Below are 22054 nucleotides of genomic sequence, written 5' to 3'. Positions count from 1 at the left end.
GCAGGCATTCCTTTACTGGAGTGGGTGGTGCTGGCATTCCATGGGGCCTTGCTCTCTGTCTAGCTCTCCAGCATTCATCAAAGGCCAGCTGAAGTAACAGCATTGAAGGGCTGGTGCTGACAGCATTTGGAAACATCCCTTTCCAAATCCAGGGGAGTTGTGGAAGAGCCTTGTGCTGCTCTGTTGAAGCTGGAGCCTGGTGTGTGTCCCTTCCCACGGTAGGCATAGGCAGCTGGATGAGCTCCAGCAGACTGGTGGGAGCAAGGTCTCTGGTAGGAGCTGTCAGTGAGTAACTGAATTTAGAAGATAATGGGGAAAACATTGCAACCTTAAGCACGATGGCTTGTTGCAAGAGGCTACTTTGGACTTCAGTGGAGATGCTGATTTATTCCTGCTGATGTGTTGGCTGTTTTCTTACAAACTGAGCATGATGATATTCAGAGATACATGTAGAAATAATTTCAGAAAACTGCATAGACTGCCAGATTGTAAGACAATAGCATCTGGTTTTGACATATTTGCATTATCTGCTGTAGATGCCTAAATATACCTTGGGCATAATTCAGTTCACCTAACATGTAAAGTCTATGTAAAGTCACTGAGGAGAAGCAGGTGCACTAAAAAGTGGTTTAAAGCAGGTCACCTACTGTGTAACCATTAATTGCAACCTTCCACCCTGTTTCAAACAATTAGTTCCTTTTCTCACTCTCCCTTAGACTGCTGCTGCACACCAGTGACTGCAGCTACAGTCAGGGTAACCTCTGGGTGCTGAGGGCATCTGTGCTGATGGATAGAGGAGTTTGTGGGGCAGAAAACCCAACAGGGTTACAGCTGTGGAGGAGGAAGCTCCTCTGGGAACAATGGGGAGGCATCTTCAGAGCAATGGGAAACAAAATCCTGGGTGTAAAGCCCTCCTGTGTTTCACCTGGCTGAGCTGTCACAATGACAAGTGTGGCATTGCTAAAATGCTTCACAAAGCACACACTATAAAGGTGCTTTACAGAGGATTGTATTGAAAGATGAGAAAAACACTGCATGGGACAAGAAGATATTTTGTTGGAGGTCACCAGTGGACCATGGTTTCCAAAGCCTGAGCTGGGCATCCAGTTCTGCTGCTGCAGCATGCAATGGCAAAGTCTGTTTGCTTTTATGTGGTGCTGCGTGAAGAGTAATTTTATTCTGATTTGTACAATTTTGAAGCCTCTGTATCTTCTACAACACTGAACCTGAGACATGTTTTCTGAGCAGATGACTGGGTCCCATCCAGTCCCAGTGACCAAAAAATTACAGCTCTTCTCAAGTCATATAAAAACTTCATTTGAATGTAATGTAAGAAAAAGGGAAACTAAATGGCTCTTGTATCACCGAACACAATTTTTTAGGTTGTCCAGATCAGGGGTAAGAGCAGTCTGACATGTATTCTGCAGACCTGGTCCTGAAAGTGTCAATGCCAGAGACACAACTAACTCCTTTTTGGCTTTTTTAAAGTTTTCTGTCTTTCCCTGGACATCTGTCCATGAAGAGGAGAAGGGGCATGTGTCCAGCTTCTGTCCAGCTCCTTGTTCTCAGACACTGGAAGTGGCACCAGAGAAATGCTGCTGGCTTCCTCCATAGAAACAGTCTACAGTAAAGCAACACAAAACCAGTGCTCCTTTTCAGGATAACTATATGTAGGGTTTGTAAAGATGTGGCGCTCTTTGGTAATGGTGGGCATCATGTTGCCAACCCAACCTTTTCAGGAAATCCCATTTTGCTCTTTGGTGGCATTTCTATTGGAAATTCCATGTTTGTGTAGACCAGCAGCAGCTTTGATCTCCATTAATGGAGTAAGTTATGTGTCTATAGAGAAGTTACACATTCTGAGAATAAAAAGGTAAGCAGAACCCCTTGTGTACTCCAAATCCTGAATGTGCTTGAAATGAATGCGACACTAACATTTCATGCCACCTATCATTGTGAATTTAGGTTTTGTACCTCTTTTATATTTATTAATGAGACTTATTTGGCAAATACTTTCTGCTGTATCTGAGAGAGAGGTTATCACTACAGGAGTGTGGGACATTCCTTGCCATTGCCTCTGGCCCAGCAGAAGAGTGACTGGAAAGGGACAGACTGCCCAGGCATCCTAACCCTCAGTTCTGGGTGTGGGAAGGGGCTGCTCATGATCCTGCTCAGCCCTTGCCCTCGCTGCTGGTGTCTCAGCACCACAGACTTGGTTTCATATTTCAACTGCAGCCTTGGCCCAGCATCCCTACAGAAGCCAGAGGATGGGAGAGCCCTGGAAACGGACAGGAAAACACGCCGTAGCTGAGACTTGGAGAGGAATGGGGGAATCGGGCACTCTGAGCGCTGCAGAGAAGGGGGTGGCACGGGTGGCTCTCACTGCCGACCTCTACAGCACGGCCTGACAACACCAGGGAGACCACGGGCGTTTATGAGGAGGTCGGAAAACCTCAGTCCCCGACGGCCCCGCGGGAGCCACCGGGGCCGCCCCGTGCCGCGGACGGGGCGCGGCCCCCGCCGCTCCCGGGGCCGCCAGGTGGCGCCGGTCCGGCCCGGCCCGGAGCTGGGAGGCAGCGGCAGCGCCTGGTCCGGGTACAGCATCCCCGCCGTGCCCAGGGGCAGTGCCAGCGTCCCGGGCATTCCCGGCTGTGGGCACAGCATCCCCGCCGTGCCCAGGGGCAGTGCCAGCGTCCTGGGCATTCCCGGCTGCGGGTACAGCATCCCCGCCGTGCCCAGGGGCAGTGCCAGCGTCCCGGGCATTCCCGGCTGCGGGTACAGCATCCCTGCCATGCCCAGCTGCAGTGCCAGTGCTCCTTTCCCTCTGCAGTCCCGGCGGAGCCCCGGGATCGAGCCGGGAGCTGTCGCGGCTCAGGCATCGCCGGCAGCGCTCGGCTCTCCGCCCCGCACCGGCACGGCCGGTCCCGCTCTCCCGCCGAAAAACCGAGCGCAGACCTCAGCGCTGCTCTTCCTTGCTCACAGGCGCGGGAAACTGGGACTTTAATTGCCTTAATTTCATCTCGGCAAAGACTTATTGGACACAAAAGAAAAAAAAAAAAAGAGAGAGAGAGAAAGAGCAAGTTTTTACCTGGGCAAACATAAGTTCATGGTTGTCAGCCTGAGTAAATTAGTGTCATTGTGTCACCCAAGCCAGGCACCAGATTTGGCCCGGGTGCTGCTGTTCTGAGGATGTGTGGATGTGTCTGCCCTGTGAGGTTCTGAGAGCAGCTCTCTGCTTGGCCAACCTCCACAGCAAAGTAGGGCACAGGCCCAGCACTGCTGCAGGCTGGGACACATGGCAGGCAATTTTCTTAGAAGCTGGGCTGGAGATACTTCCCTGCTGCCAGGTCTGTTCCCAGGAATTTTAACCTAGCAAGTGTTTCACCTTCTGACATCTAGGCAGTAACTGCTTCCTGATGGCTCTGCCTGATCAAGGAGCTGGATCCTGGGTGTTTGCCTCCAAGTGATGATCTCTGAGCTCCCCTTCTGCCTGAAATGAAATGACCAAGGACTGTGACCTCTTCCCTATCACCTGTAACTGTGAAAGAAATAGATCTTATATCCACCTACAGGCTTTTTTCAACTATGCTTTAGGGAGAGCACACATCTGGTCACAAACCAGTAGGTGGGCTTTGCTGCTACATTGGGAGGCTCTGGCATTCCATGTTGCCCCATAACTGCTGTCATGCCTTCTGTGATTTTTTTCCTTCAAGAAATGGAAGTGCAGGACATGCAAGAAGCACACATGGCATCTAAAACCTGCAGAGCACTGGGCCAAATCCTGCTCAAAGATGCAGGCCACTGCAATCACCAATCACACTCAAAAGGCCCTGTTCTTTCATCTGAGAACAGGTGCAAATTAAATGGCTGTGAAATTTACAGCTGATTCCCAGACACTACGTAACCAGAATCAACAACTTCTGTTCAACTCCAACGAGATTTCACATCCATGTGCTCCTGCTGCTCATTAACATTGCCTTAATTAGGCCACTGCATTCCACAGCAGTCTGGTGCTGCTGCAGCAGAGTTCTGATCTGGTGGGAAGAGGTCTTCCACCTGCTTGAGAAACCTCACTAAGTAATTGGGAAAATACAGTGGATTGAATCCAGGTGAAGCATCACAGGTCAGTCACTAATGGCTCCTCACAGGGATTGCCACCTTGTGAGGAACTGGAGAGCAAACCACAACCTTTACAGAAAGGCTGCCACCTGGTAATGGTGGAGCACATTACCCAAGGACCTAATTAGATTTATGTAAATTATTAACAGTAAATGCAGCCTCTTTATGCCTGATTTACCAAAATGCCTGTGATCCAACCCTTTCACAGAATCACTAGGTTGGAAGAGACCTTCAAGATCACCAAGTCCAACCCATCTCCTAACACCTCAACTAAACCATGGCACTGAGTGCCACATCCAATCTTTTAAACACATCCAGGGATGGTGACCTCCCGGGGCAGACAATTCCCTGTGGCTCAGGGGACTCTGTGCCAAGGAACCCTTCTGGGGGGTTGCAGTGCCATGTGTGTCAGTGTGACAGGCTGCACCTGCAGAGGGCTGCTCCATGCGTGCACAAAGCAATGTGCCCGGGGCACAGCAGTGGCATGTGTGCCACACAGCCAGTCTGTGGCCTCCTGCTGAGCCAGCCATAGAGGCAGAAATGCCAGGGGACGAAACAAAACAAGATAGGCATTGTTCCTGAAGCTGCTGTGGCAGAGACACTACTGCAGTTGTGTCCTGAAGGGGCATTAGATTTATTGTGCTCCTTTATGTCCCACTGAAACTTTTTCCAGGAAAATTGGAACCTGTTTACTCCTTTTTTCTTTCTTTTTTTTTCCTTTCTGCTATTTTCATATTCTAAAGTTCCAGAGTTTCTAGAAATTTCAGAATAGTTGTGAACAGGGATCAAGGCACCCTAGAAAGAAAAACCTGAGTAAAATCTAACCATGTTGTCTACTAACTCTCCTAAGTAACATCACCCGCGTAGTCTGATCCTGTCCCCTCTTTTCTCCCTTTCTCTCAGCTTTGTCTCTTTTAGTGTTTCTGTCATTTTTGTCTAGCCTGTTGGACACACTTTTGAAGTCTGAGTGATAACTAATCATCCTGGGTTTGCCGCTGACTCTGCAGCTTTGGGGGTAGATGGCAGTCCTGGCACCAGCTGAATGTTTGAGACAAAGATCACGTGGAAAGCGGGAACAGAGAATCCACATGGATTTCATGGGAAGGCTAAGCAAACGTGCCTCTTAAAAAAAAAAAAAAACAACAGAAAAGAGAACGTTTTGTAAATGAAGGATAAGATGGGCTTTTTTCTAAATGAAGGAAAAGATGTTTTTTGCCTAAATGTAAACAGGAGTATAATGCATGCTTCTATTGCAGGTGAGGAATGTGCCTTTAGGAAGGGTCTGGGAGAGTATGGATATAAGTGGGAATACTGAATAGGAGGAGAGCTGAGAAGCGTCAGGACCTGAACAACTTTTCAGTAGTGCTCACACACAGCAACCATCAGTTGTCTCCTCTGGAAGGCCCCCATGGGGAGGCGGGAGGCAGGAGAGCCTGTCCTGCTGTGTGTCCGCAGCTTTCCGCGGCAGACAGACAGACAGACAGACAGACGGGCTTTATCCTCTGTGCCAGCGAGTGCAGAGCGCATCCCTCTGCAGCACCTCTGCTGGCTTACCCGGGCTAACCCCAGGCTATTGTCCGTGCCTGTGTGCCCATGTGCCGATGGCAGCGTGGGGACAGCTCTGGCTTTGTCCCTCGAGCGACCCGCGGGCATCCTTCACAGCCAGCCTTACCTGCAGGCTGCACAGAAAGGAAGCTGAAACTAAATAGGACTGATTTCACATCCATGCAGAAAAGTGTAATGCAGAGCTTTGTAGGCTTTGAGGGGCCAGGGAGAAGTTTTGGAGGTGAAATTTTTGCCGTGTGGTTTGGAAGGTGATTCTGGTGCTGGGGTATATAGTGAGATTTGATTTGATTTTCTAGCACAAAAATGTCAGGAAAATCATTCCTTCTCCTTTCATATTAGTGCTTTACTACGTCCTGCATCTTTTGAATGAGGTTAAAAGCAGCAATGTCTGTGAGCTGTGAACCATGAGGTGGATTTCTCCTGATATTCTGATGTGGAGATTATGTACCTGTGAGCTGGCCAAAGTGAAAGGACAGTGTTTGCATAAGGGATTATGCATTCTGCCTGCCTGTGGCTGCAGAGGAATGAACCCACTCCATTAGCCAGGATGGGTGCTCTCATAGCTCTGTGCTCTGTAATGAGTATGGAAATGGTATTTTAAACTGTAAATTATTGCCTGTCTCCTTGTTTAGAGGAGTCTGGCCAGTTATTGCCAAGTTATTGGCTAAACCTAGTGGGAAGGCAGTACAAAAATTGTGCTGTCGGTCTGCTTTTGTCTCAAAAAAAGTGAAAACTGCATCTTTTTGTTTCAGTCTTTTCTCTCATTTATAGTCTAGCAATAGTGTAAGTTATATATGTATGTGCATGAGATGGGGGTTTACCCAGGCTCCTTGCTAACTTTATAAAGCTGTCCCTTCCCCTTGGAATTTCCACCTAATTTCAATTTTTTTTAACTTCAGGTTTTCTAAAAGCTTGTTTGGTTTTTTGAAATAAAAACCAAACAAAAAACCCCCACCAAAGCCAGACAAACAAAACCAATATACAAATTAATAGTGGATATTAGCTGACTACTGCTTGTTTTCAGCCATAGCTCTTATAAGTACAGCAGTTGTTGTGAGCAACCACTGAGAAACACTAAGAAAAATGAGATTTCTGTTTTCAGCACTGTCTTTCTGTCATCTCTTGTAAACCGTAAATTCATTTAAATTTTCAGGTTAGTTGAGAACTTATGTCCAACAGAATAAGTAAGTTTGGCTTTTAAAAACCCCAGATATTCATCATTACTTCTACCTGCCTTAGTGTCTATCAAAAATAAAAAATTCTTCAGTTTTCAGTACATTCATTTAATAATTATAAACATTCACTGGGCTAAAAGGATTCAAAGCAAATTAAATGTGCAAGTAACAAGCCTCATGACTATGCAATGAAGTGGGAAATTTTCAAATCACGGTTTTACAGCATGTGTATGAGTTCACTCTTCTCTATTATCTATTTAGAAATCACTGCCACAACTCTCTTATTAATGTATGAGATAGAACCCAAATGTATAATAATTTCAATCACCTTCATAATTTTTTTAAAGCATTGCTTTAAGACTCTCCATTATCACATGCAAAACTGCAAAGTCGATTCCACTTGATTTATTTCGTATGTTATTCCAACAGCATCACAAACAGTTCATTGTTACGCATCTCTCCAGATAATGAGTTCAAGACATCCTTTCCTTCCCTCCACTTCATGCTGCACATTTCATCATGGGTAATTGTCTGATGGAGAAGGGAAGCAGGTAGCCTGGGGCTATGAGAAAGAAGCAGCATCAATGATGTATTGGACACAGGTCTTATACCCCCTAAGGACCATGGAATATTTGGAGAATGGATAAAAAAAGGAAACAGGATGAAACTAATCAACAGATGATTAAAAAACATAGTTTAACTTCCCTCCCTCATCAGAATGCTATCCATCATCACAGATGTTCTCTCCTAGGATGGGAAACTTCCAGACGACCATGAGATTCCCATAAAAGGTACTGGATAAAATTAACTGAGCTCTGTCTGAATGCTGCACTTACAGTACTTGCTGGAACAATTAACATGAGTCTAACAAACCACTTATTAACTAATCAGTATATTTTTAAAAGCCTAAGGAAACAAAAAAAAAATCACATAATGGTGCTAAATTAAATTGGAATAAATTAATTTCTTGTGCACTTAAGCCTGTGCTTTGCTGGATGGGCAGCACACTAATCACATAAAATGCATCTACTTAGAAATACTCCCATTTCTTCTCAATCTACAAAATGTAAACACCCCCTGTTCCTACACACACAGAGTGAAGAACATGTTCCTCTCCTGATGATTGTTATGTAATAGTACAGCAACTTCTTCCTCCTCTGTATATTTGGAGGGGCAGGCTGTTTGGAAGGCATCTAGTCAATTTGCCAAAATTCAATCTGCTACTTGACACATTTTTTTATCCTTGATGCCAGTTTTCAAGGGAAGTTCCCATGTGAAGTTCTATTCAACTGCACCTGCTGCCTTGAATGAGTTCCTAATAGCAAGAGTAACATCAGCTAAACATGAAAGAAATTTAGAAATGTTTTGCAGCCCATTAAATTGCTATAATTTTTCTACTTGAAGTCTGTATATATAATTTCACTGTAAATAATCACTAAATTATTTGGCTGTGAGAAGGGTCATTTGCTGTGAGGCTGGAGGGGCAGAAGTTTCACAAAAATATTTTCTTTAAGTTGCATTGGAAATTTAGGCAACCAATTTAGGTTCCACCCTAAGGTCATTCATAATTCTTGGGGTTTGGTATATTGAGTTTTCTCTGCTACATCCCACCATGTAAAGCAAAGAGCAAAAGAGGAGCTGAGCAGTGTTGTACTGCCTTGTGTAGAGCCATTTTATTCCTGGGGATGTTCCAGGTCCGTGGATCCCCTGTGTCATTTAAAAAGCCCCACAACTCTTAAGTAAGAGAATCTGAGACTCAGCCTGTGATCCACTGAAGGAAGGCAAATAATAACTGCCAAAATAACGGGTCTAAATTATATTGGCACTTTGTACGGCGATCACACCTGAGTATCTTTATAAAATCAGGATGAGTAATGCAGTTTCCAGTGGATTTTCAAGATCCTCTCAGTTTCTACTGTGTGTTTCCCTGCAGAGAGCAGAAACATCCACCTACCTGCAGTCAGGCACTGCTTGGGGGACTTTTTTGTAAGGGTACAAGAAACTTGAACTGCACAGCAAAAGAAACTTTCAACAGGAGCAAACTTTCAACATGCAAACCTGAAACTGGTAAACCTTTGGAAATGTGAAACTAACAGCAGCATCCTGTGTAGGCACCAAGGCAAAGTAAGCGGGAATGTGGACATTTTTAATTTAAAATCTTTCTCATAAAATACATCCAAATATTCAGAGTGAGGGTTTTTTTTTTTGTTTTGTTGTTTTTTTTGTTGTTTGTTTGCTTTGGTTTGGTTTGGGACTTTTTTGTGAGCACAGAAGTCAAATTTAGGTCTCCACTGAATACCTAAGTACAGAGGGAGTGAGGGGCAAAATACTGACTGGTGAGAAGCCCCCAGGAAAATTCCCAATGCCTTCAATGAAGGCTGGGTGATGTCTTGCAGGATTACTTATGTACTTCAACATAAACCTGTGAACAAATACCTACAGACCATGGGGCTTTTGGTTTGGTTTTCAGAGTGGCTGGACCTTTCTGGTTCCTTCTGATGTCAGAGGGAGCTCTAGGTGGTTCAGCATTTCTGGAAGTGGAGATTTTAGTGGTGGTGCTGTCTGCTGGGTCTAGGTGTTTTATTCTGTGAAATGAATATATATTTATTTATCATTGAAACATGAAGATCTGTCTGTGCTGCCTTTCAGCCTTATTGTAACATTTGTGCTTTGATGTGGTTTTTATAGTTTTCCCAAGCTCACTCCTGGCTCTTTGTTTTGTTATCAGCAGTGATAGTGCAAGACTGCTCTTCTGAGGGTCTGAAAACACTCTGCTGCTGTTACCTTGTCTGGAGGCTGAAGGCTCTCATTATTTCACAGGGTTTTTATCTAGTGTGCAGCCCATTGAAAACCAGGAAAATTTAATTATTCTCCTCTATCCTGTCAGGCTTCAGAGATGGTTCTGGTGGTTTTTTTACCAGAAAATGTTCCTGGTATTCCATTGGCTCTAGGAGGTATGAGAGCAGTATGCTTTTGACATTATTCTTTGCTTTTTTTTCACTACATCTCTGCATGCTCTAAATGCTGCAGAAACACTAAGGTTTTGGTTTATATATATATATATTTTTTTTTTTTTTAACAGGATGTCTGAATTGACCATTATTTATAACCTTTAAAAAATAATAATACCTATGTATCTGAATTAGATGGAGGAATAATACCAAGAATAAATAATTATTCATAAACACTCTAAGTAAAGTTCTTTAATGTAGCTTTTTTCATTGGCAACCTAATATTGTCCTGGGAAGCTGTTTAGATTTTATATCTCAAGGAAGCACTTGCTACTTCTCTTTGAGAAGATGAACTATCCCATTAAAATCACAACTCTTGTGAACAGGAAAACCAGCAAAGGCAAAAAACTGCATGCTTTTCAATATTAATCTTTAATAAAAATGAAACTTGCATATTGCCTTAATTAAGTCAGTGGGATTAGTCAATTGCTCAGGGTTAAACATGGGCTTATGCAGATGGCTAATAAGGGTCCTGGTTAAAAAAAAATAATATTCAGGTTCAGCTGCAGTTTATACTCCCTGTGGTTTCATGTTCTGACACCCATGTGAATGACTGCACTTACATCAACAGAGCAAACATAAAAAATGCCAAGTACTTAATCAAAAACTATGAAGCATACTTAGATTTTACTTAATCCAGTTGCTTCAAGTGAAAGCTTCCTTCTTGTGGCAAAACTTAAAAAGGTGAGAGAAAACCAGATTAGTTTCTATGCAGACATTTTAAGAGGGAGCTTTCTTTGTAACAGAGATCAAAAGTAAATGAAAATGGGTGTTAGATGAGGCAGGGGTTTAAATCAATGGCCAATATTGAATTAATTTTGATAGTATAAAAATATTAAGACCCAACTTGTCAGAATCCCTGGACAAAGGCATGCTGCTCTCTGAAAGCTTTATGAAATTGTTGGGATGGTTTCAGCCTTGTTAAAAATTGCCAACGATATTCTTATTTCTCATAAAAATCGATGGCTTTTTTTATAAATATAGTGATAGATTTAGGAGCAATTTGTTTGCTGGTGAGTCTAAGAAAATAATGGTTGCAGGATAAGATCTTTTTAGAATATAAATGAATGAAGAGCCTGGATTTTATTAAAAAGTAGAAAAATGAAGGACTATTACCAAAATTGGCTTTTGTACTTTGAATTCTGCAAGGAATCATTGGAAACCTTCAAGAAAGACAGGGCCTATTCTATAAATCTTGATTGGGTTTATTTGCATTCATGTGTTCACTATTGTTTTATATCGTGACAAAATAGCCAAAATAAAATTACACATATGCATGCACATATTAGAAAACACTCCTCTGTTTTATAAAAGTACCAGAGAGATGTTTTGGGTCTCTGCTTTGTGATTTTGCCCTATAATTTCTATTTACCATGCATGTTAAATTTTGTCAACATTTTCCCCCATATAAATACCCTGTTATTTCATGTAAAATTTAAGTATTTACAGGAACACAGATGAATTAAATAAGTTAACTGATAATAAAAATTTCTTCAAGATTTGTTCACTAATAACTTTGGATGTTTTTATCCCTCCTGACTGAATCTCACAATAGTACTTTGTGAAGTTGCCAAATTTTGCCCCTCTTTTTATTCAATTACATACAGATGCACAACATTTTGCATATTAAATTGCTCAGAACTTGAAGCAGGAAAAAATGGAGCTGCAGAAATGGAGTCCTGAATTCAGGTCACAGAGAGATTTCAGGAATGTCAAATGTCTACCAGTCATCCTTTCTTCCTAATGAGAAAAAAAAATCAGAATGTGGGGCCTATTTTTTCCTTTCCTCTCAACTTATTGGGTAATGATGCAGAGGAAGCTACCAAATTGCAGAGATAATCTTCAATGGTCTGAAATCAGACTTTTAAATTAAGTTTAATTGAGTCCCAGAATGCATCAGTGACACAGTAGGATCCAAAGGGAGACACAAGTGAAAACATTTTTCACTGGTCCACCTGAAAAGCCTGAAATCAAAGGTGTTTAGGTGGCAATAAGAAGGAAATAAATCTGTCATTAGCATTTCCCTGGGAATAATAAAATTCCATTAGCTTCTCTGGAGGAGCCAGATTATTGGTTGTGGAGTAAAAGACATGAAAATCATTACTATCTAAACCATACTTAGGATGATTAACTGGATCAAAACCCCAAGCAAGTCAGGCTGTTATATTTTTAAAACCTATTTAACTTAAATATTTCTGGTTGTAAGTGTACAGGAAGTATGAGATTCATGTTTGTGAGGTGCCACACAGAGACCAGAGCCACGAGCCATTAAGGATTCTGCAGCTGAGTCAGTGGACAAGAAACCCAAATTCTGGGAGAAGAAAATGTGATCACATAAGAACTCAGAAATCTGAAAAGGAAGGACCTGAGAAAGATTTTTAAAAACAGTTGGAAAGCGACTTTCATGGAAGTGAAAACCCTAGCAAAAAACCATAGTGCTGCAGCAGGAAAATACAAGGTAAGAGTAATATTTTAATGGAGAGCTGCAGCATCCAAGGGCTCTTAGGGCTGGGATGGAAGGAAAAGGACACCAAGCAATTCATAGGCACTCCTTGGGAAGCAAGGAATCCCTGGACTATCGAGGTTCTTCCAGGGGAGCAGATGAAGGTAGCACACTCAGTATCTCAGTAACATGTGGTTAATCCCTGTGCAGAACTGTGAGCATGTGCAGTTCTATAGCTTCTCTTTCCAAGATACTCTTTCCACCACAGAACTCTCCTTTCCTTTTAGGAAAAAGAAAACATTTTTCCACAGACTAACAAAATGAAATAATAAAGACCTGTTTTGGAGACACTGTTGGTTTCAAATGGACAAATAACCTGGGCAGTTTTAAATCAGTATTCCTGTGAATGGTAGAGCTGGGATTATCCCCCTTTTCTACAGGCAAAAGTCACAGATGCTACTAACTTTGAGTACATAATTCAAGACATAATTCCTCAATCTCCAGGATATTTGTATTCAAAGGACCCTATTATGCTGAAAGCATCCCCTTTGCTTATGCTAGTGGCAGCCATTAGTGCTCTGTACCTCCTCCAACCAGATCCTAATTCATCTTGAAAATGAAGAACACATCCATGTAAAATTCCTCAGAAGTTTAACTTAAAAGTCAATGTTCACTTGCATTATTCATAAAAATCTCTTTTCCTGCAGTTATTTTGCTCATTCACTGTAAATCTTCTAAATCCTGCAAAACCTAGGGATGTATCCTGAACTCAACTGTTTTAATGCACAACCCAGCTTTGTTCCAAGGTCACATCCACGCCAGGCACAGAAAAAGGGGATAGGAGAGGTGTTGTGGAGAAAATAACACTCCATATGTGTTCATGTATCAAGGTACCAAAAAGAAATGTTTCTGACTCAAATAAATCCACTTTCATGCACTGGTCCTTGTTTTGAGGCATTTACAGGCACATGACTCTTTAATCTCACAGCTGCAAATTAGTGATCTTTTTTAAAAAAAAAATTCCCTCAAGCCCACACAATTAAGAAATCCCATATGGATGCTTGCTCTGCAACATTTCCCCTTTTGCAATTGATGTTTGATTGACTCCTAAGCAAGGACAGACACATTAACAGAGGCAGGTTCTGCTGCTTCCACTGCTCAGATCACATAATCTTTCCGATTAGCTGTGCCCTCTTTTTACTAAGCTTGCCCAGAACTTTTGAAATTTGCTTTTGTTTTAAGACATTTTCAGTTCTAAATGAACTCTTCCATTCTGGGTGAGTGCTTCAAATTGAGTTGAGACAAACTAGGGTTTGGATTAAGTGATTTTTAGATGTCCCATCCAACCCCAATCATTTGGTGATTCCCGGTGGGACTGAAAAAACAAGCAGTTCACAGGATCCTTTCTACACTTTCACTGAAATTCCAGAAGCCCACAGCCTGGAAACAGGAATTTCAGCTTCTGCCAGGGAACATAACTCCATTCCCTTGCAGATCTTATGGGTGTTAACATGGACCTTAATTAAACACATGCTGTTTGGCCTGGAGCTACATAGGTGAAATTTGGCTAAGCTTGTAATGGCTGCTTCCAGGCACAGTAACTGTTTCTGTTTAATTTTGTTGCTCCTTCTTCTTTCCCTTGAAAATTCTGGGAGAATTTTTCTGATGAAAACACAGAAAGTGAGTGGAAAAAAAGAAAAGCGAAATGAGAGGAATGGAAAGGAATCAATAGAATCTAGAATTCTGGTGAGGTGAGAAGTGAGCCAGGCAACTGAAACAATCTGGGAATTGGAAAGGAAATGGAATGGAAATGCCTGGCACTGGTTCCATGCAAAGAGCAGGAACATGAGCCAGTTTGCTGGGCAGGATTGAACATGGAGGTAAAAAAGGAGGAAAAGTTTCTATACAAGGAAACTGCAATCAGGATCCTGTGACAAAAACAGAGACTACAAGGAGCTGGAGTGTAAAGGGAGAAGTGTATGTTTAAGAAGCATTTCTGAAGTTAGAAGTCACTGTGAGGTGCAGCAGCTTGTGTAAGGCAATGGTGGACGCTGAGTGGAACAAACTCTCTCCAGACCTCTTGGCTCTGAGTTCTGAACAGCAGACAGGCAGCCACAGGGTTTATATGTGGAAAAAACTCCTTGTAGCATAAAACAGCCTTGTAGCAACATATTTCCTCTCCAGGGCCTTCCAATAAATTGGGTGTAATTCTGACTAACAATCCTCTTTGTGAGACCTAATGTATTCATCTCATGTTGGATCCAGAATTCCTTAGCTTTTCTGTCTGAAATATGTTCCATGACTGAAGCAGGTTTCTCCAGTCCATTGGTGGATAATCTTTGCAACATCTTCACTGTCTCTCTCTTTCCTGAAGTTAACAAGGAGCTGATCTTATTCTACACACTGACTTGCTGGAGTTTCACAATGCAGTAACAGGAGGGATGGCAGGGAGTGAGAATGGGAAGCTGGTGTCAGTGTTCACCACAGCTGGCTGTGGGCTGGCCCACTGCAGCTGGAGGAACACAGCTGGCATTGAGTGCCACTGGCATTAGGGAGGGGTTCAGTGGGCTGGGGAAAGCTGGAAGTGGCTGGGCAAAGGGTTGGAATTGTGTCCAAAGGAGATCCTCCTTCTCAAAGGAGTCTGTGACTTGGGCAGCATGCAGACCTGGGGAGAAAGACTGAGCCTGGGGTTCAGGAGTGAAAATTAGACTCTGAGAAAAATGAGAGTGGGATAAACTTCTGGGACTGGGAAAAATTAGGGCAGTCCCAGTGGAAGGGGATAAGTAGAATCAGTCAAACATGACAAAAAGAACAGAACAATTGTCTTCAGCCATTAGAGTGTATTCCCCTTCTGATCCTAGAGAAAAAGGCACAGATCCCCATAGCTATGACTGATGTGTGGCTTGACTATCATAACCTATGACCATCTTAGAGATGATCTCACAATGGATCTGCAAGATGGAATTTAATTAATTTAGGCTGTGCTTAATCCTGGCATTTCCTAACTTCACTGGGCTTGACCTCACCACATTAGTACACTCTTTACAGTGCTCTAGAGACCATGGATATATTATAAATGTATATAGCATTAGTCTCAATCAGCTACTGTCTATTTTTAAAAAATGAAATTAAAATATTCTTTAATTTTAAATATGGATTTGGCTTGTATGAATTTTCCTTTTGATTTTTCCTCCTTTATACAAATAATTGTGAAAGTGCACTATAAAGCAGTTTGTCAGTAGTAACTATGACTTACAGAACAGTCCCAGGTGTATGAACATTAATTATGACTTCTTATTAACAAATGCATTAACTGATCATTCATTTCATAATTACTTTTCAAGGATCTAGCCCATCTGTGTTAGCTTTGCAAAAGCTCCACAGAAATCTACTGGAAGGACTCTCAGAGCACACTGCTGATCCTAGACACAAGCTGTGTCTTACTCATTAGCATTTCTTTCCAGTCATGAAAACTGCCTCACAAAGCAACCTCTAGGAGTTCTCTAGCAATTCTAGGAGCCAGGGCTTTAAAAAAATGTAAACTCTTGGGACATGTGATTAAAGAATTTGACACATTGAGAAATGGCAAGACTGTGGATGCTACAGGTGGGTGCATGCAACTGAATCTGATTCTGTGATACTCTGTGAATTCTCCTTATTGTTTGAATCATGTATCATTTGCTTGTTTTATTTCAAAAAGCAATCTTTCTAATGTATAACCTTTCCTCCCCTGTTCTCTCATCTATCCATTATACTACATAAATGCATCTTGTGTTCTGTAAAACCCGTCTTTGCAATCCTTCCTCACTAACTCACTTTTCTCTCTTTCAAAATGTCTCTATTTTCATTACTTTCACAAATTTCAGGATTGCTATGAACTTGCCATATAGTTTATTTATTCTTTGTGGTAATGGCCACAAAAACAGAAACACAGAAAACAGATTTCCGGCTTAGTCCTCTGACCTTTGGAAGGTCTGTTTTCCCTAGTCTTCCAGCCTTCCATAGCATTGATTGTTAGGGGTCAACAGAAGTTTCTTTGTGATTACTTTATATTCAATTCACTTCCAGTGCTTTTACTAGTTATCAAGAGTTTACACAGTTGGGTTGTCTACAATGAGTGGCTGAGAAACATGTGGGTGTTCAGCCTGGAGAAAAAAGAAACAGGGGGGACCTGAAAGGAGGTTGTAGCCAGGTGGGGAATTGGGTTCTTGTCCCCAGTAACAAGAGATAGGATGAGAGGATAGTCCTAAACTGTGCCAGGGAAGGTTTAGGTTGGACATTAGGAAGAATTTCTTCACAGAAGGGGTGATTAGACATTGGAGTGGGCTGCCCAGGGAGGTGGCAGAGTCAATGTCCCTGAAGGTGTTTAAGGAAGGGCTGGGCGTGTGCCTCACTCAGTGCCTTGGTCTAGTGTACAGTTCAGTCATAGGCTGGACTCCAATCTAATAGATTCTGTGATTATTAGAGGACATTCACTTTTTTTGCTATGTAAGGTAACCCACAGTCCTGCAGGTCTCCTCCAGGACTTCTTATGGGCCCAGAGGCGCCCTTCAGCTGGTTTACAGGCACAGACCAACACTTTTCCTGTCACAGGGTGTGACTGAACAGTGGGCTCTGAAAGGGCCAAGGGGATGCTCTTGCCCTGGGAGGATGGAGCCCTTGTGTGGGGCTGTTCGAGGAGCGCTGCCCGCCTTCCCCGGGCTCACTGTGGTGCCAGGCTGCTGCGATACACGCCATGCGACAGCGCACCGTGGCTTTGCCAGGGCCCCGTGCCAAACCTCGCCCTCACGGGCGGCACATGGCGGAGTGTCACACCTGACCTCCCTTCCCCACGAAGCCGGTGACAGGGCCACTCTCCCCGGACGCTCCGTGCCCCGCCAGGGCCCTCACTCGGGTCTCTGCAAGAGCACCCGAGAGATTGTTCCCTCGCTCCTGGGGAGCCCAGAGCATCCCACACGGCTGCCGGGCGGACGCCCCGACCTTCAGGGGAGCCGCCCCGCGGGCCCGCCCTCCAGGCGCGGCGCTGGGCGGGCGGGCAGGTGAGGCGGCGCCGGCCATTGGGAGCGGGCGGTGACCGGCGCGGAGCCGCCCCGCCCCGCCGCTATATGAGGCGAGGGGCGGGCGGCAGGGCGGGCCTGAGCGTGTGCGGGCACCGAGGTGAGCGGGGAGGCGGGAGTGAGCCAGCCGGGCGGTGTGGGGCCGGCGGGCCCCGCAGCGCGGCGGGAGGCGGAGGAGGTGAATCCCCGGCAGGAAGGAGCCGCTGTTCCTCCCTTCCCCGCTCCTCCGCCACCGCCCCGCTCGCGGAGCCGTGGCGGCCGTGCCCTTCTCCTCCCCGGGAGGAGCTCCCTGGCCATCCCTGGCAAGGACGCGATGGAGGGCTCGCCCCGGCTCCCCCGGCGGCGGTGGCTGTCCCGGGGAAAGGCGGGTTCTGCCCTGGCTGCCCGCTGGGGTGATGTGGTGCGGCCTCCCCGGCGGCGGGCAGGCAGAATTGTGGTGTCATTGCTTTCCAGGAGCAGGTGTCCGTAAGTAGTTGAAGATGAGGGTGGCCGAGCATGTCTTGGCAGAAACTCTGCTCAAGGTTACGGCCCCTCCAATGGAAGCCGGTGTCTTGCCGTGGCACAGGCACGTTTTTTGGATGGGTGTAGGCAGGGACCAGTTCCTCAGGAAGAATGATGCTGTTGTAACTAAGCTGGCTTAGTTTGCTTTATCAAACGTTTTTCTTTTTTTTTTTTTTTTTTTGGTCTGTGTGGTTTGGGTTTTTTTTAATCGAATTGACTTTAAGTTCTCGGTTGGGTTGCTGTGGAGGTCATGAAAGGGTAAACCGATTTAAGGGGATTGAGAAGAAGAGGGGCTATGCCTTTAGGCATGGCCCTTCTAAATTTTCATTCAGGCTGCAGCCCGGATGCCAGGCTGGCGGTGTGATTTGCAATTGCTTGCTTGCAGTTTTTCCCCTGTGGGTGATGTGTGCAGGAAACCTGCCTAGTTTTATATGGTCACTATATTGAGTTTCTGGAATCATCCCCTGTGCTGTCTAATTCTGCCTATGTAAAGGATTTTTGGTGTCTGCATGGGTGGGGAGGCTGCGAACAATACGAAGTTTGCCTTGTTTTGAAATTCTTGCTACAGATATTTTGAAAGGGAGGGAGAAGCGTGGAAAAATTCTGGTCGATCCTTCCCGACACTCAATTTTGTGGCTAAATGTTCTGTGACAAGAAAAGGCATGACTTGAAAAGGGGGGAGCAGGGTGTGAGAGAGCTAAATGAAAGAATTTCTTTGCAGCTCCATCCATTTCAATGGTGCGGCTTTCCCAAGCCCCTTTCCATCGTCCATCATCACCTTCAGGCCGGTCGGAGGAAGGGGAGGAGAAGAGGATGAAGGCGGCCAAGCAGCAGGTGACCCCGGCTGGGGAGAGCCCGGCTCCCGCCAGCCCCCTGCAGTCCGCGCTGAGCACGGCGGCCTCTCCTTCCCAGGCCTACGAGATCTACATCGACAACGGGCTCATCTGCCTCAAACACAAGATCAGGAACATCGAGAAAAAGAAGGTAACTCGGTTTTCTTGCCCGTGCCGCCTATTTAAGCTGCCGGTTGTAAAGCTCATTGCCTTTAAAATAATATTTCATGTTATTTTCATTCTTTCTAATGGCTGGAATAAGGTTATGTGTATATTGAGAGCTGATATATGTTGATTGAAACTGAAGATGCTTCTCTTGACCAAATCAGTTCAGAACAAAGTTGCATCTGATTTAAACGTGATTGTAGTCTTGCAGAAATCTTTCATCAATTATATGCATCTGATATTAATTTAGATGTAAATTGTTTGTAAAATTGGAAGTTAGAACAAGTGTTTCCTCTGACAGTGGAAATGTCAGATTATATTAAATACGTACTGCCCTTTATTTTGCATAAATATTTGACTTACATATTTTAAATACAGGCAAATGTTACTGACTGGAAAACTTATACAGAAATCCTCCAAAACTTGATCTCTCATTTTAACCTCTGCTTTCCTGAGGCTGGGGGAACAGAACAGTGTTAGTAAGAATAATAACTGAGATAATTATACCCCTAAAACATTGTAGCTGTGGCTAATCAGACTTCTGCATTCTAAGGCTTTTCAGCTGATTGGCAGGTGACTGTGTGCTTGGCTTTGAGTTGAGAGAATGCTATTTTCTGTAGAATAAAAGATGTGAAGGTGCTGTTGCTTTCAGTGCTGGATCAGGATTACAAGTAAAGCAATTGTGTGAATATGTTGTGCTGCTCTAAATGCCTGAAAAGCTTTTAGTTATGTCTTAGGGCAAGGAGAGAGAGTAGATCAGACATCTGGCCATGTGCTTAGAGGACTTGATCCTCCTGCAGGAGATGCGGTATTACTGCTGTCTCATGTCATGCATCATGCTGTAATTTTGAATAGCATCAGACAAGCAGGTTTCCTTTGTATGATTAGACAACTTTGTGTTGTATTCTAATTCTGTCCAAGGAAGCTTCTTGTTGTGAATTTCTCTGGTACCTTTGATTTTCACATGAATGACAATATGGCCTTATCAGCAAATAAAACTGTGACTTGTTAAAATGAGTAGGAAGTATTCCTAGTCTTACCCTCCTATAGGTACTGTGTCAGTGAAGCTCTAGATACACAAATGGAATAGTATTTGATTTCATGGCAGTGAAGTCACCTTTCTTTTCCCTAAAAAAGTTTTGCAATACCAAATGGTTTGGTTTTGTATTATTTGCATCAGCATTTAAAGACTGCTTTGGTATATTGGGAATAAATCTTATTTCCTCCCTGAGTACACTTGTCCACTTTCTTAGGGAGCAGGGCTATAAATTTTTGATGTAACTAAAGCCAAATTTTTGAAAGATGTAACAAGGATTATTCAAGGATGATATAACTAAATTCCAGCATTGACTTGGGAAAGCTAAACAAGCCTACCTTAAACAAGGACACTGGATGTATTTGAAGCCATTTAAAGATCTTGGATCAATGCATTAATAGTTCCTAAATGAAACAAAAGTAGCAAGTAAGAACTGAAAGATCAGTGATAGGGAAAGGAAGTAGACAGTCCTGCAGACTGAAATTGCCGAATCAAAGGCATAGCAAAACTCAGTGTTCTTTTCTCCAGAAACAAGAGGAAGTAGGAGGTTTTCTGTTCTATGTTACAGTATTTCACTCATACCCCTTGCTTAATTTTTTGTATTGATTTCTGTATAATGTTTACTTTGAATTTTCTGCAGCTCAAACTCGAAGATTACAAAGATCGTCTGAAGAAGGGGGAAGCCCTCAATCAAGACCAATTGGTAAGCTCTTGCTTTTTAGGCAGGAGTGGAAAGCCTCAAAGCCTTCTGATCTGGAAGGATGGGTTGCTGAAGGAGACAAGGGTGTTTTTATAGAAGCAGTACCTAAAGGTATTTTTCACAAAACCAAATTAACAAATTATTGGTTATCAGGCTGAATGTTGAGCCCATGAGCTCCATTGCCTGTTTTAACCTTCATGGTGTTCCCTGAAGGAATAGAAGATCCCTGTTTATCTTTGCTCTGTAGACTTTCAGCTTCAGTGCTCCTGCACTTCTGTTTCTTAATGAGGTAACTGTGTGCAGCTGATCTATATGGCAGTGCAGTGCCAGAACCTAAGCCTCAAGAATTCTGAGATGGCTAATTAATCCCCATGATTTCTTCATTAGCAGCTATTACTTGAAATTGCCTGTTGTCTGCACAGTGCTGTTGGTTACAAGTAGCTGTTAATATAACTGACAGTGTTGGCTCTTTTTTGTCTTGGTCTGGAATGGATTTTTAGATCTGAAACCAAGTTTCTGTAACTTGAAAACTTTAGCAGAGCTGAGTAGTATTGTCACATAATCCAAAGAGTTTATTGCTCTACTAATCCAGGAGTCATATTTTTAAAATGTAGTGGACACATGCTAAGGAGTAATTGTCTGATGAGGGATACTGACACTTCAGTGATAGTGCTGATCCTGCTAATGAACCAGCTGGAAAAATGTCACTGATTGCTAACTTTATCACAGTGCAGCAGTCAGAACACAAATTCTATTTTCTTACTGTGAATCATTTGGAAAAGAGTTAGACATAAGTGGGATAAGAGGGGGGAAATGGTGCCTTCTTAGAAGTAGAGTAAACCTGCTGGAGTAAATTGTCACTTAGTACTTAACTACAAAATCTGATGTGGTGTCTTGCCATATCAAGTGCAAAAGTAAATTAATTAAATCTGATGGTTTGGAGTAGGTTGATGACCTTTCAATTCCTCTCAACTCAATCTTCAATCAGGTGGGCAAGAAACTTTTGTGTTTAGATCATCGGTGTTCTTCACAATCTGTTTGCTGCCATGAACAGTGAGACTGTTGAACAATGTTCTGTAAGTTGGAATAGTCTTGAATGTATTGACTGCTTTGGTATATATGCCCTGGACTGTGAGAAGCTGTTAGGTGACAGTGTTGGAAAATGGCATTAATTTGATTACTGGTTTTTAGTATTCCTAGCTGAGCTTCACTTTTTGCATTTTAGTGTCTTCATCTCAGTTTCTGGAGTTTCTTAGCCTACTAAAATGAAGAACTAAATTCAGTCTTCATAGTGAAGGTGACCATTGTAGAAGCACATATGCACTCAATATTTAATTAATAATCTTGTAAAGTCCCCTGCTTCAGTGGTTAAGATATAGAAAGATACTGCATTTGTAACTTTCAGATGCAAATTTGTGGTGTATGTACAAATTGAAGCTGGAGTAGAG

General features: G+C 43.4%; 1 protein-coding gene across 6 annotated transcripts in view; it reads left to right on the top strand.

The window, feature by feature from the left end:
* The first annotated feature begins 17420 nt into the window (after window positions 1-17420).
* CAPRIN2 (caprin family member 2) overlaps window positions 17421-22054 on the top strand; it is a 32963-nt gene continuing 28329 nt past the window's right edge. For 4 of the 6 annotated variants that reach the window (XM_071422398.1, XM_071422395.1, XM_071422396.1 and 1 more), the window contains exons 1-3: window positions 17489-17836; window positions 18594-18856; window positions 20547-20609. In XM_071422398.1, coding sequence (XP_071278499.1) covers window positions 17767-17836; window positions 18594-18856; window positions 20547-20609 — 396 coding nt within the window. In that variant the 5' untranslated portion in view covers window positions 17489-17766. The other 2 variants (XM_071422397.1, XM_071422399.1) reach the window with 2 other exon arrangements.

The sequence above is a fragment of the Agelaius tricolor genome, unplaced genomic scaffold (genome assembly GCF_023055355.1).
Source record: "Agelaius tricolor isolate 1412-34295 unplaced genomic scaffold, bAgeTri1.0.p SCAF_3, whole genome shotgun sequence".
Lineage (NCBI taxonomy): Eukaryota > Metazoa > Chordata > Aves > Passeriformes > Icteridae > Agelaius > Agelaius tricolor.
Note: the sequence above shows the minus strand (reverse complement) of the source record. Positions and strands in the feature narration are given on the sequence as shown.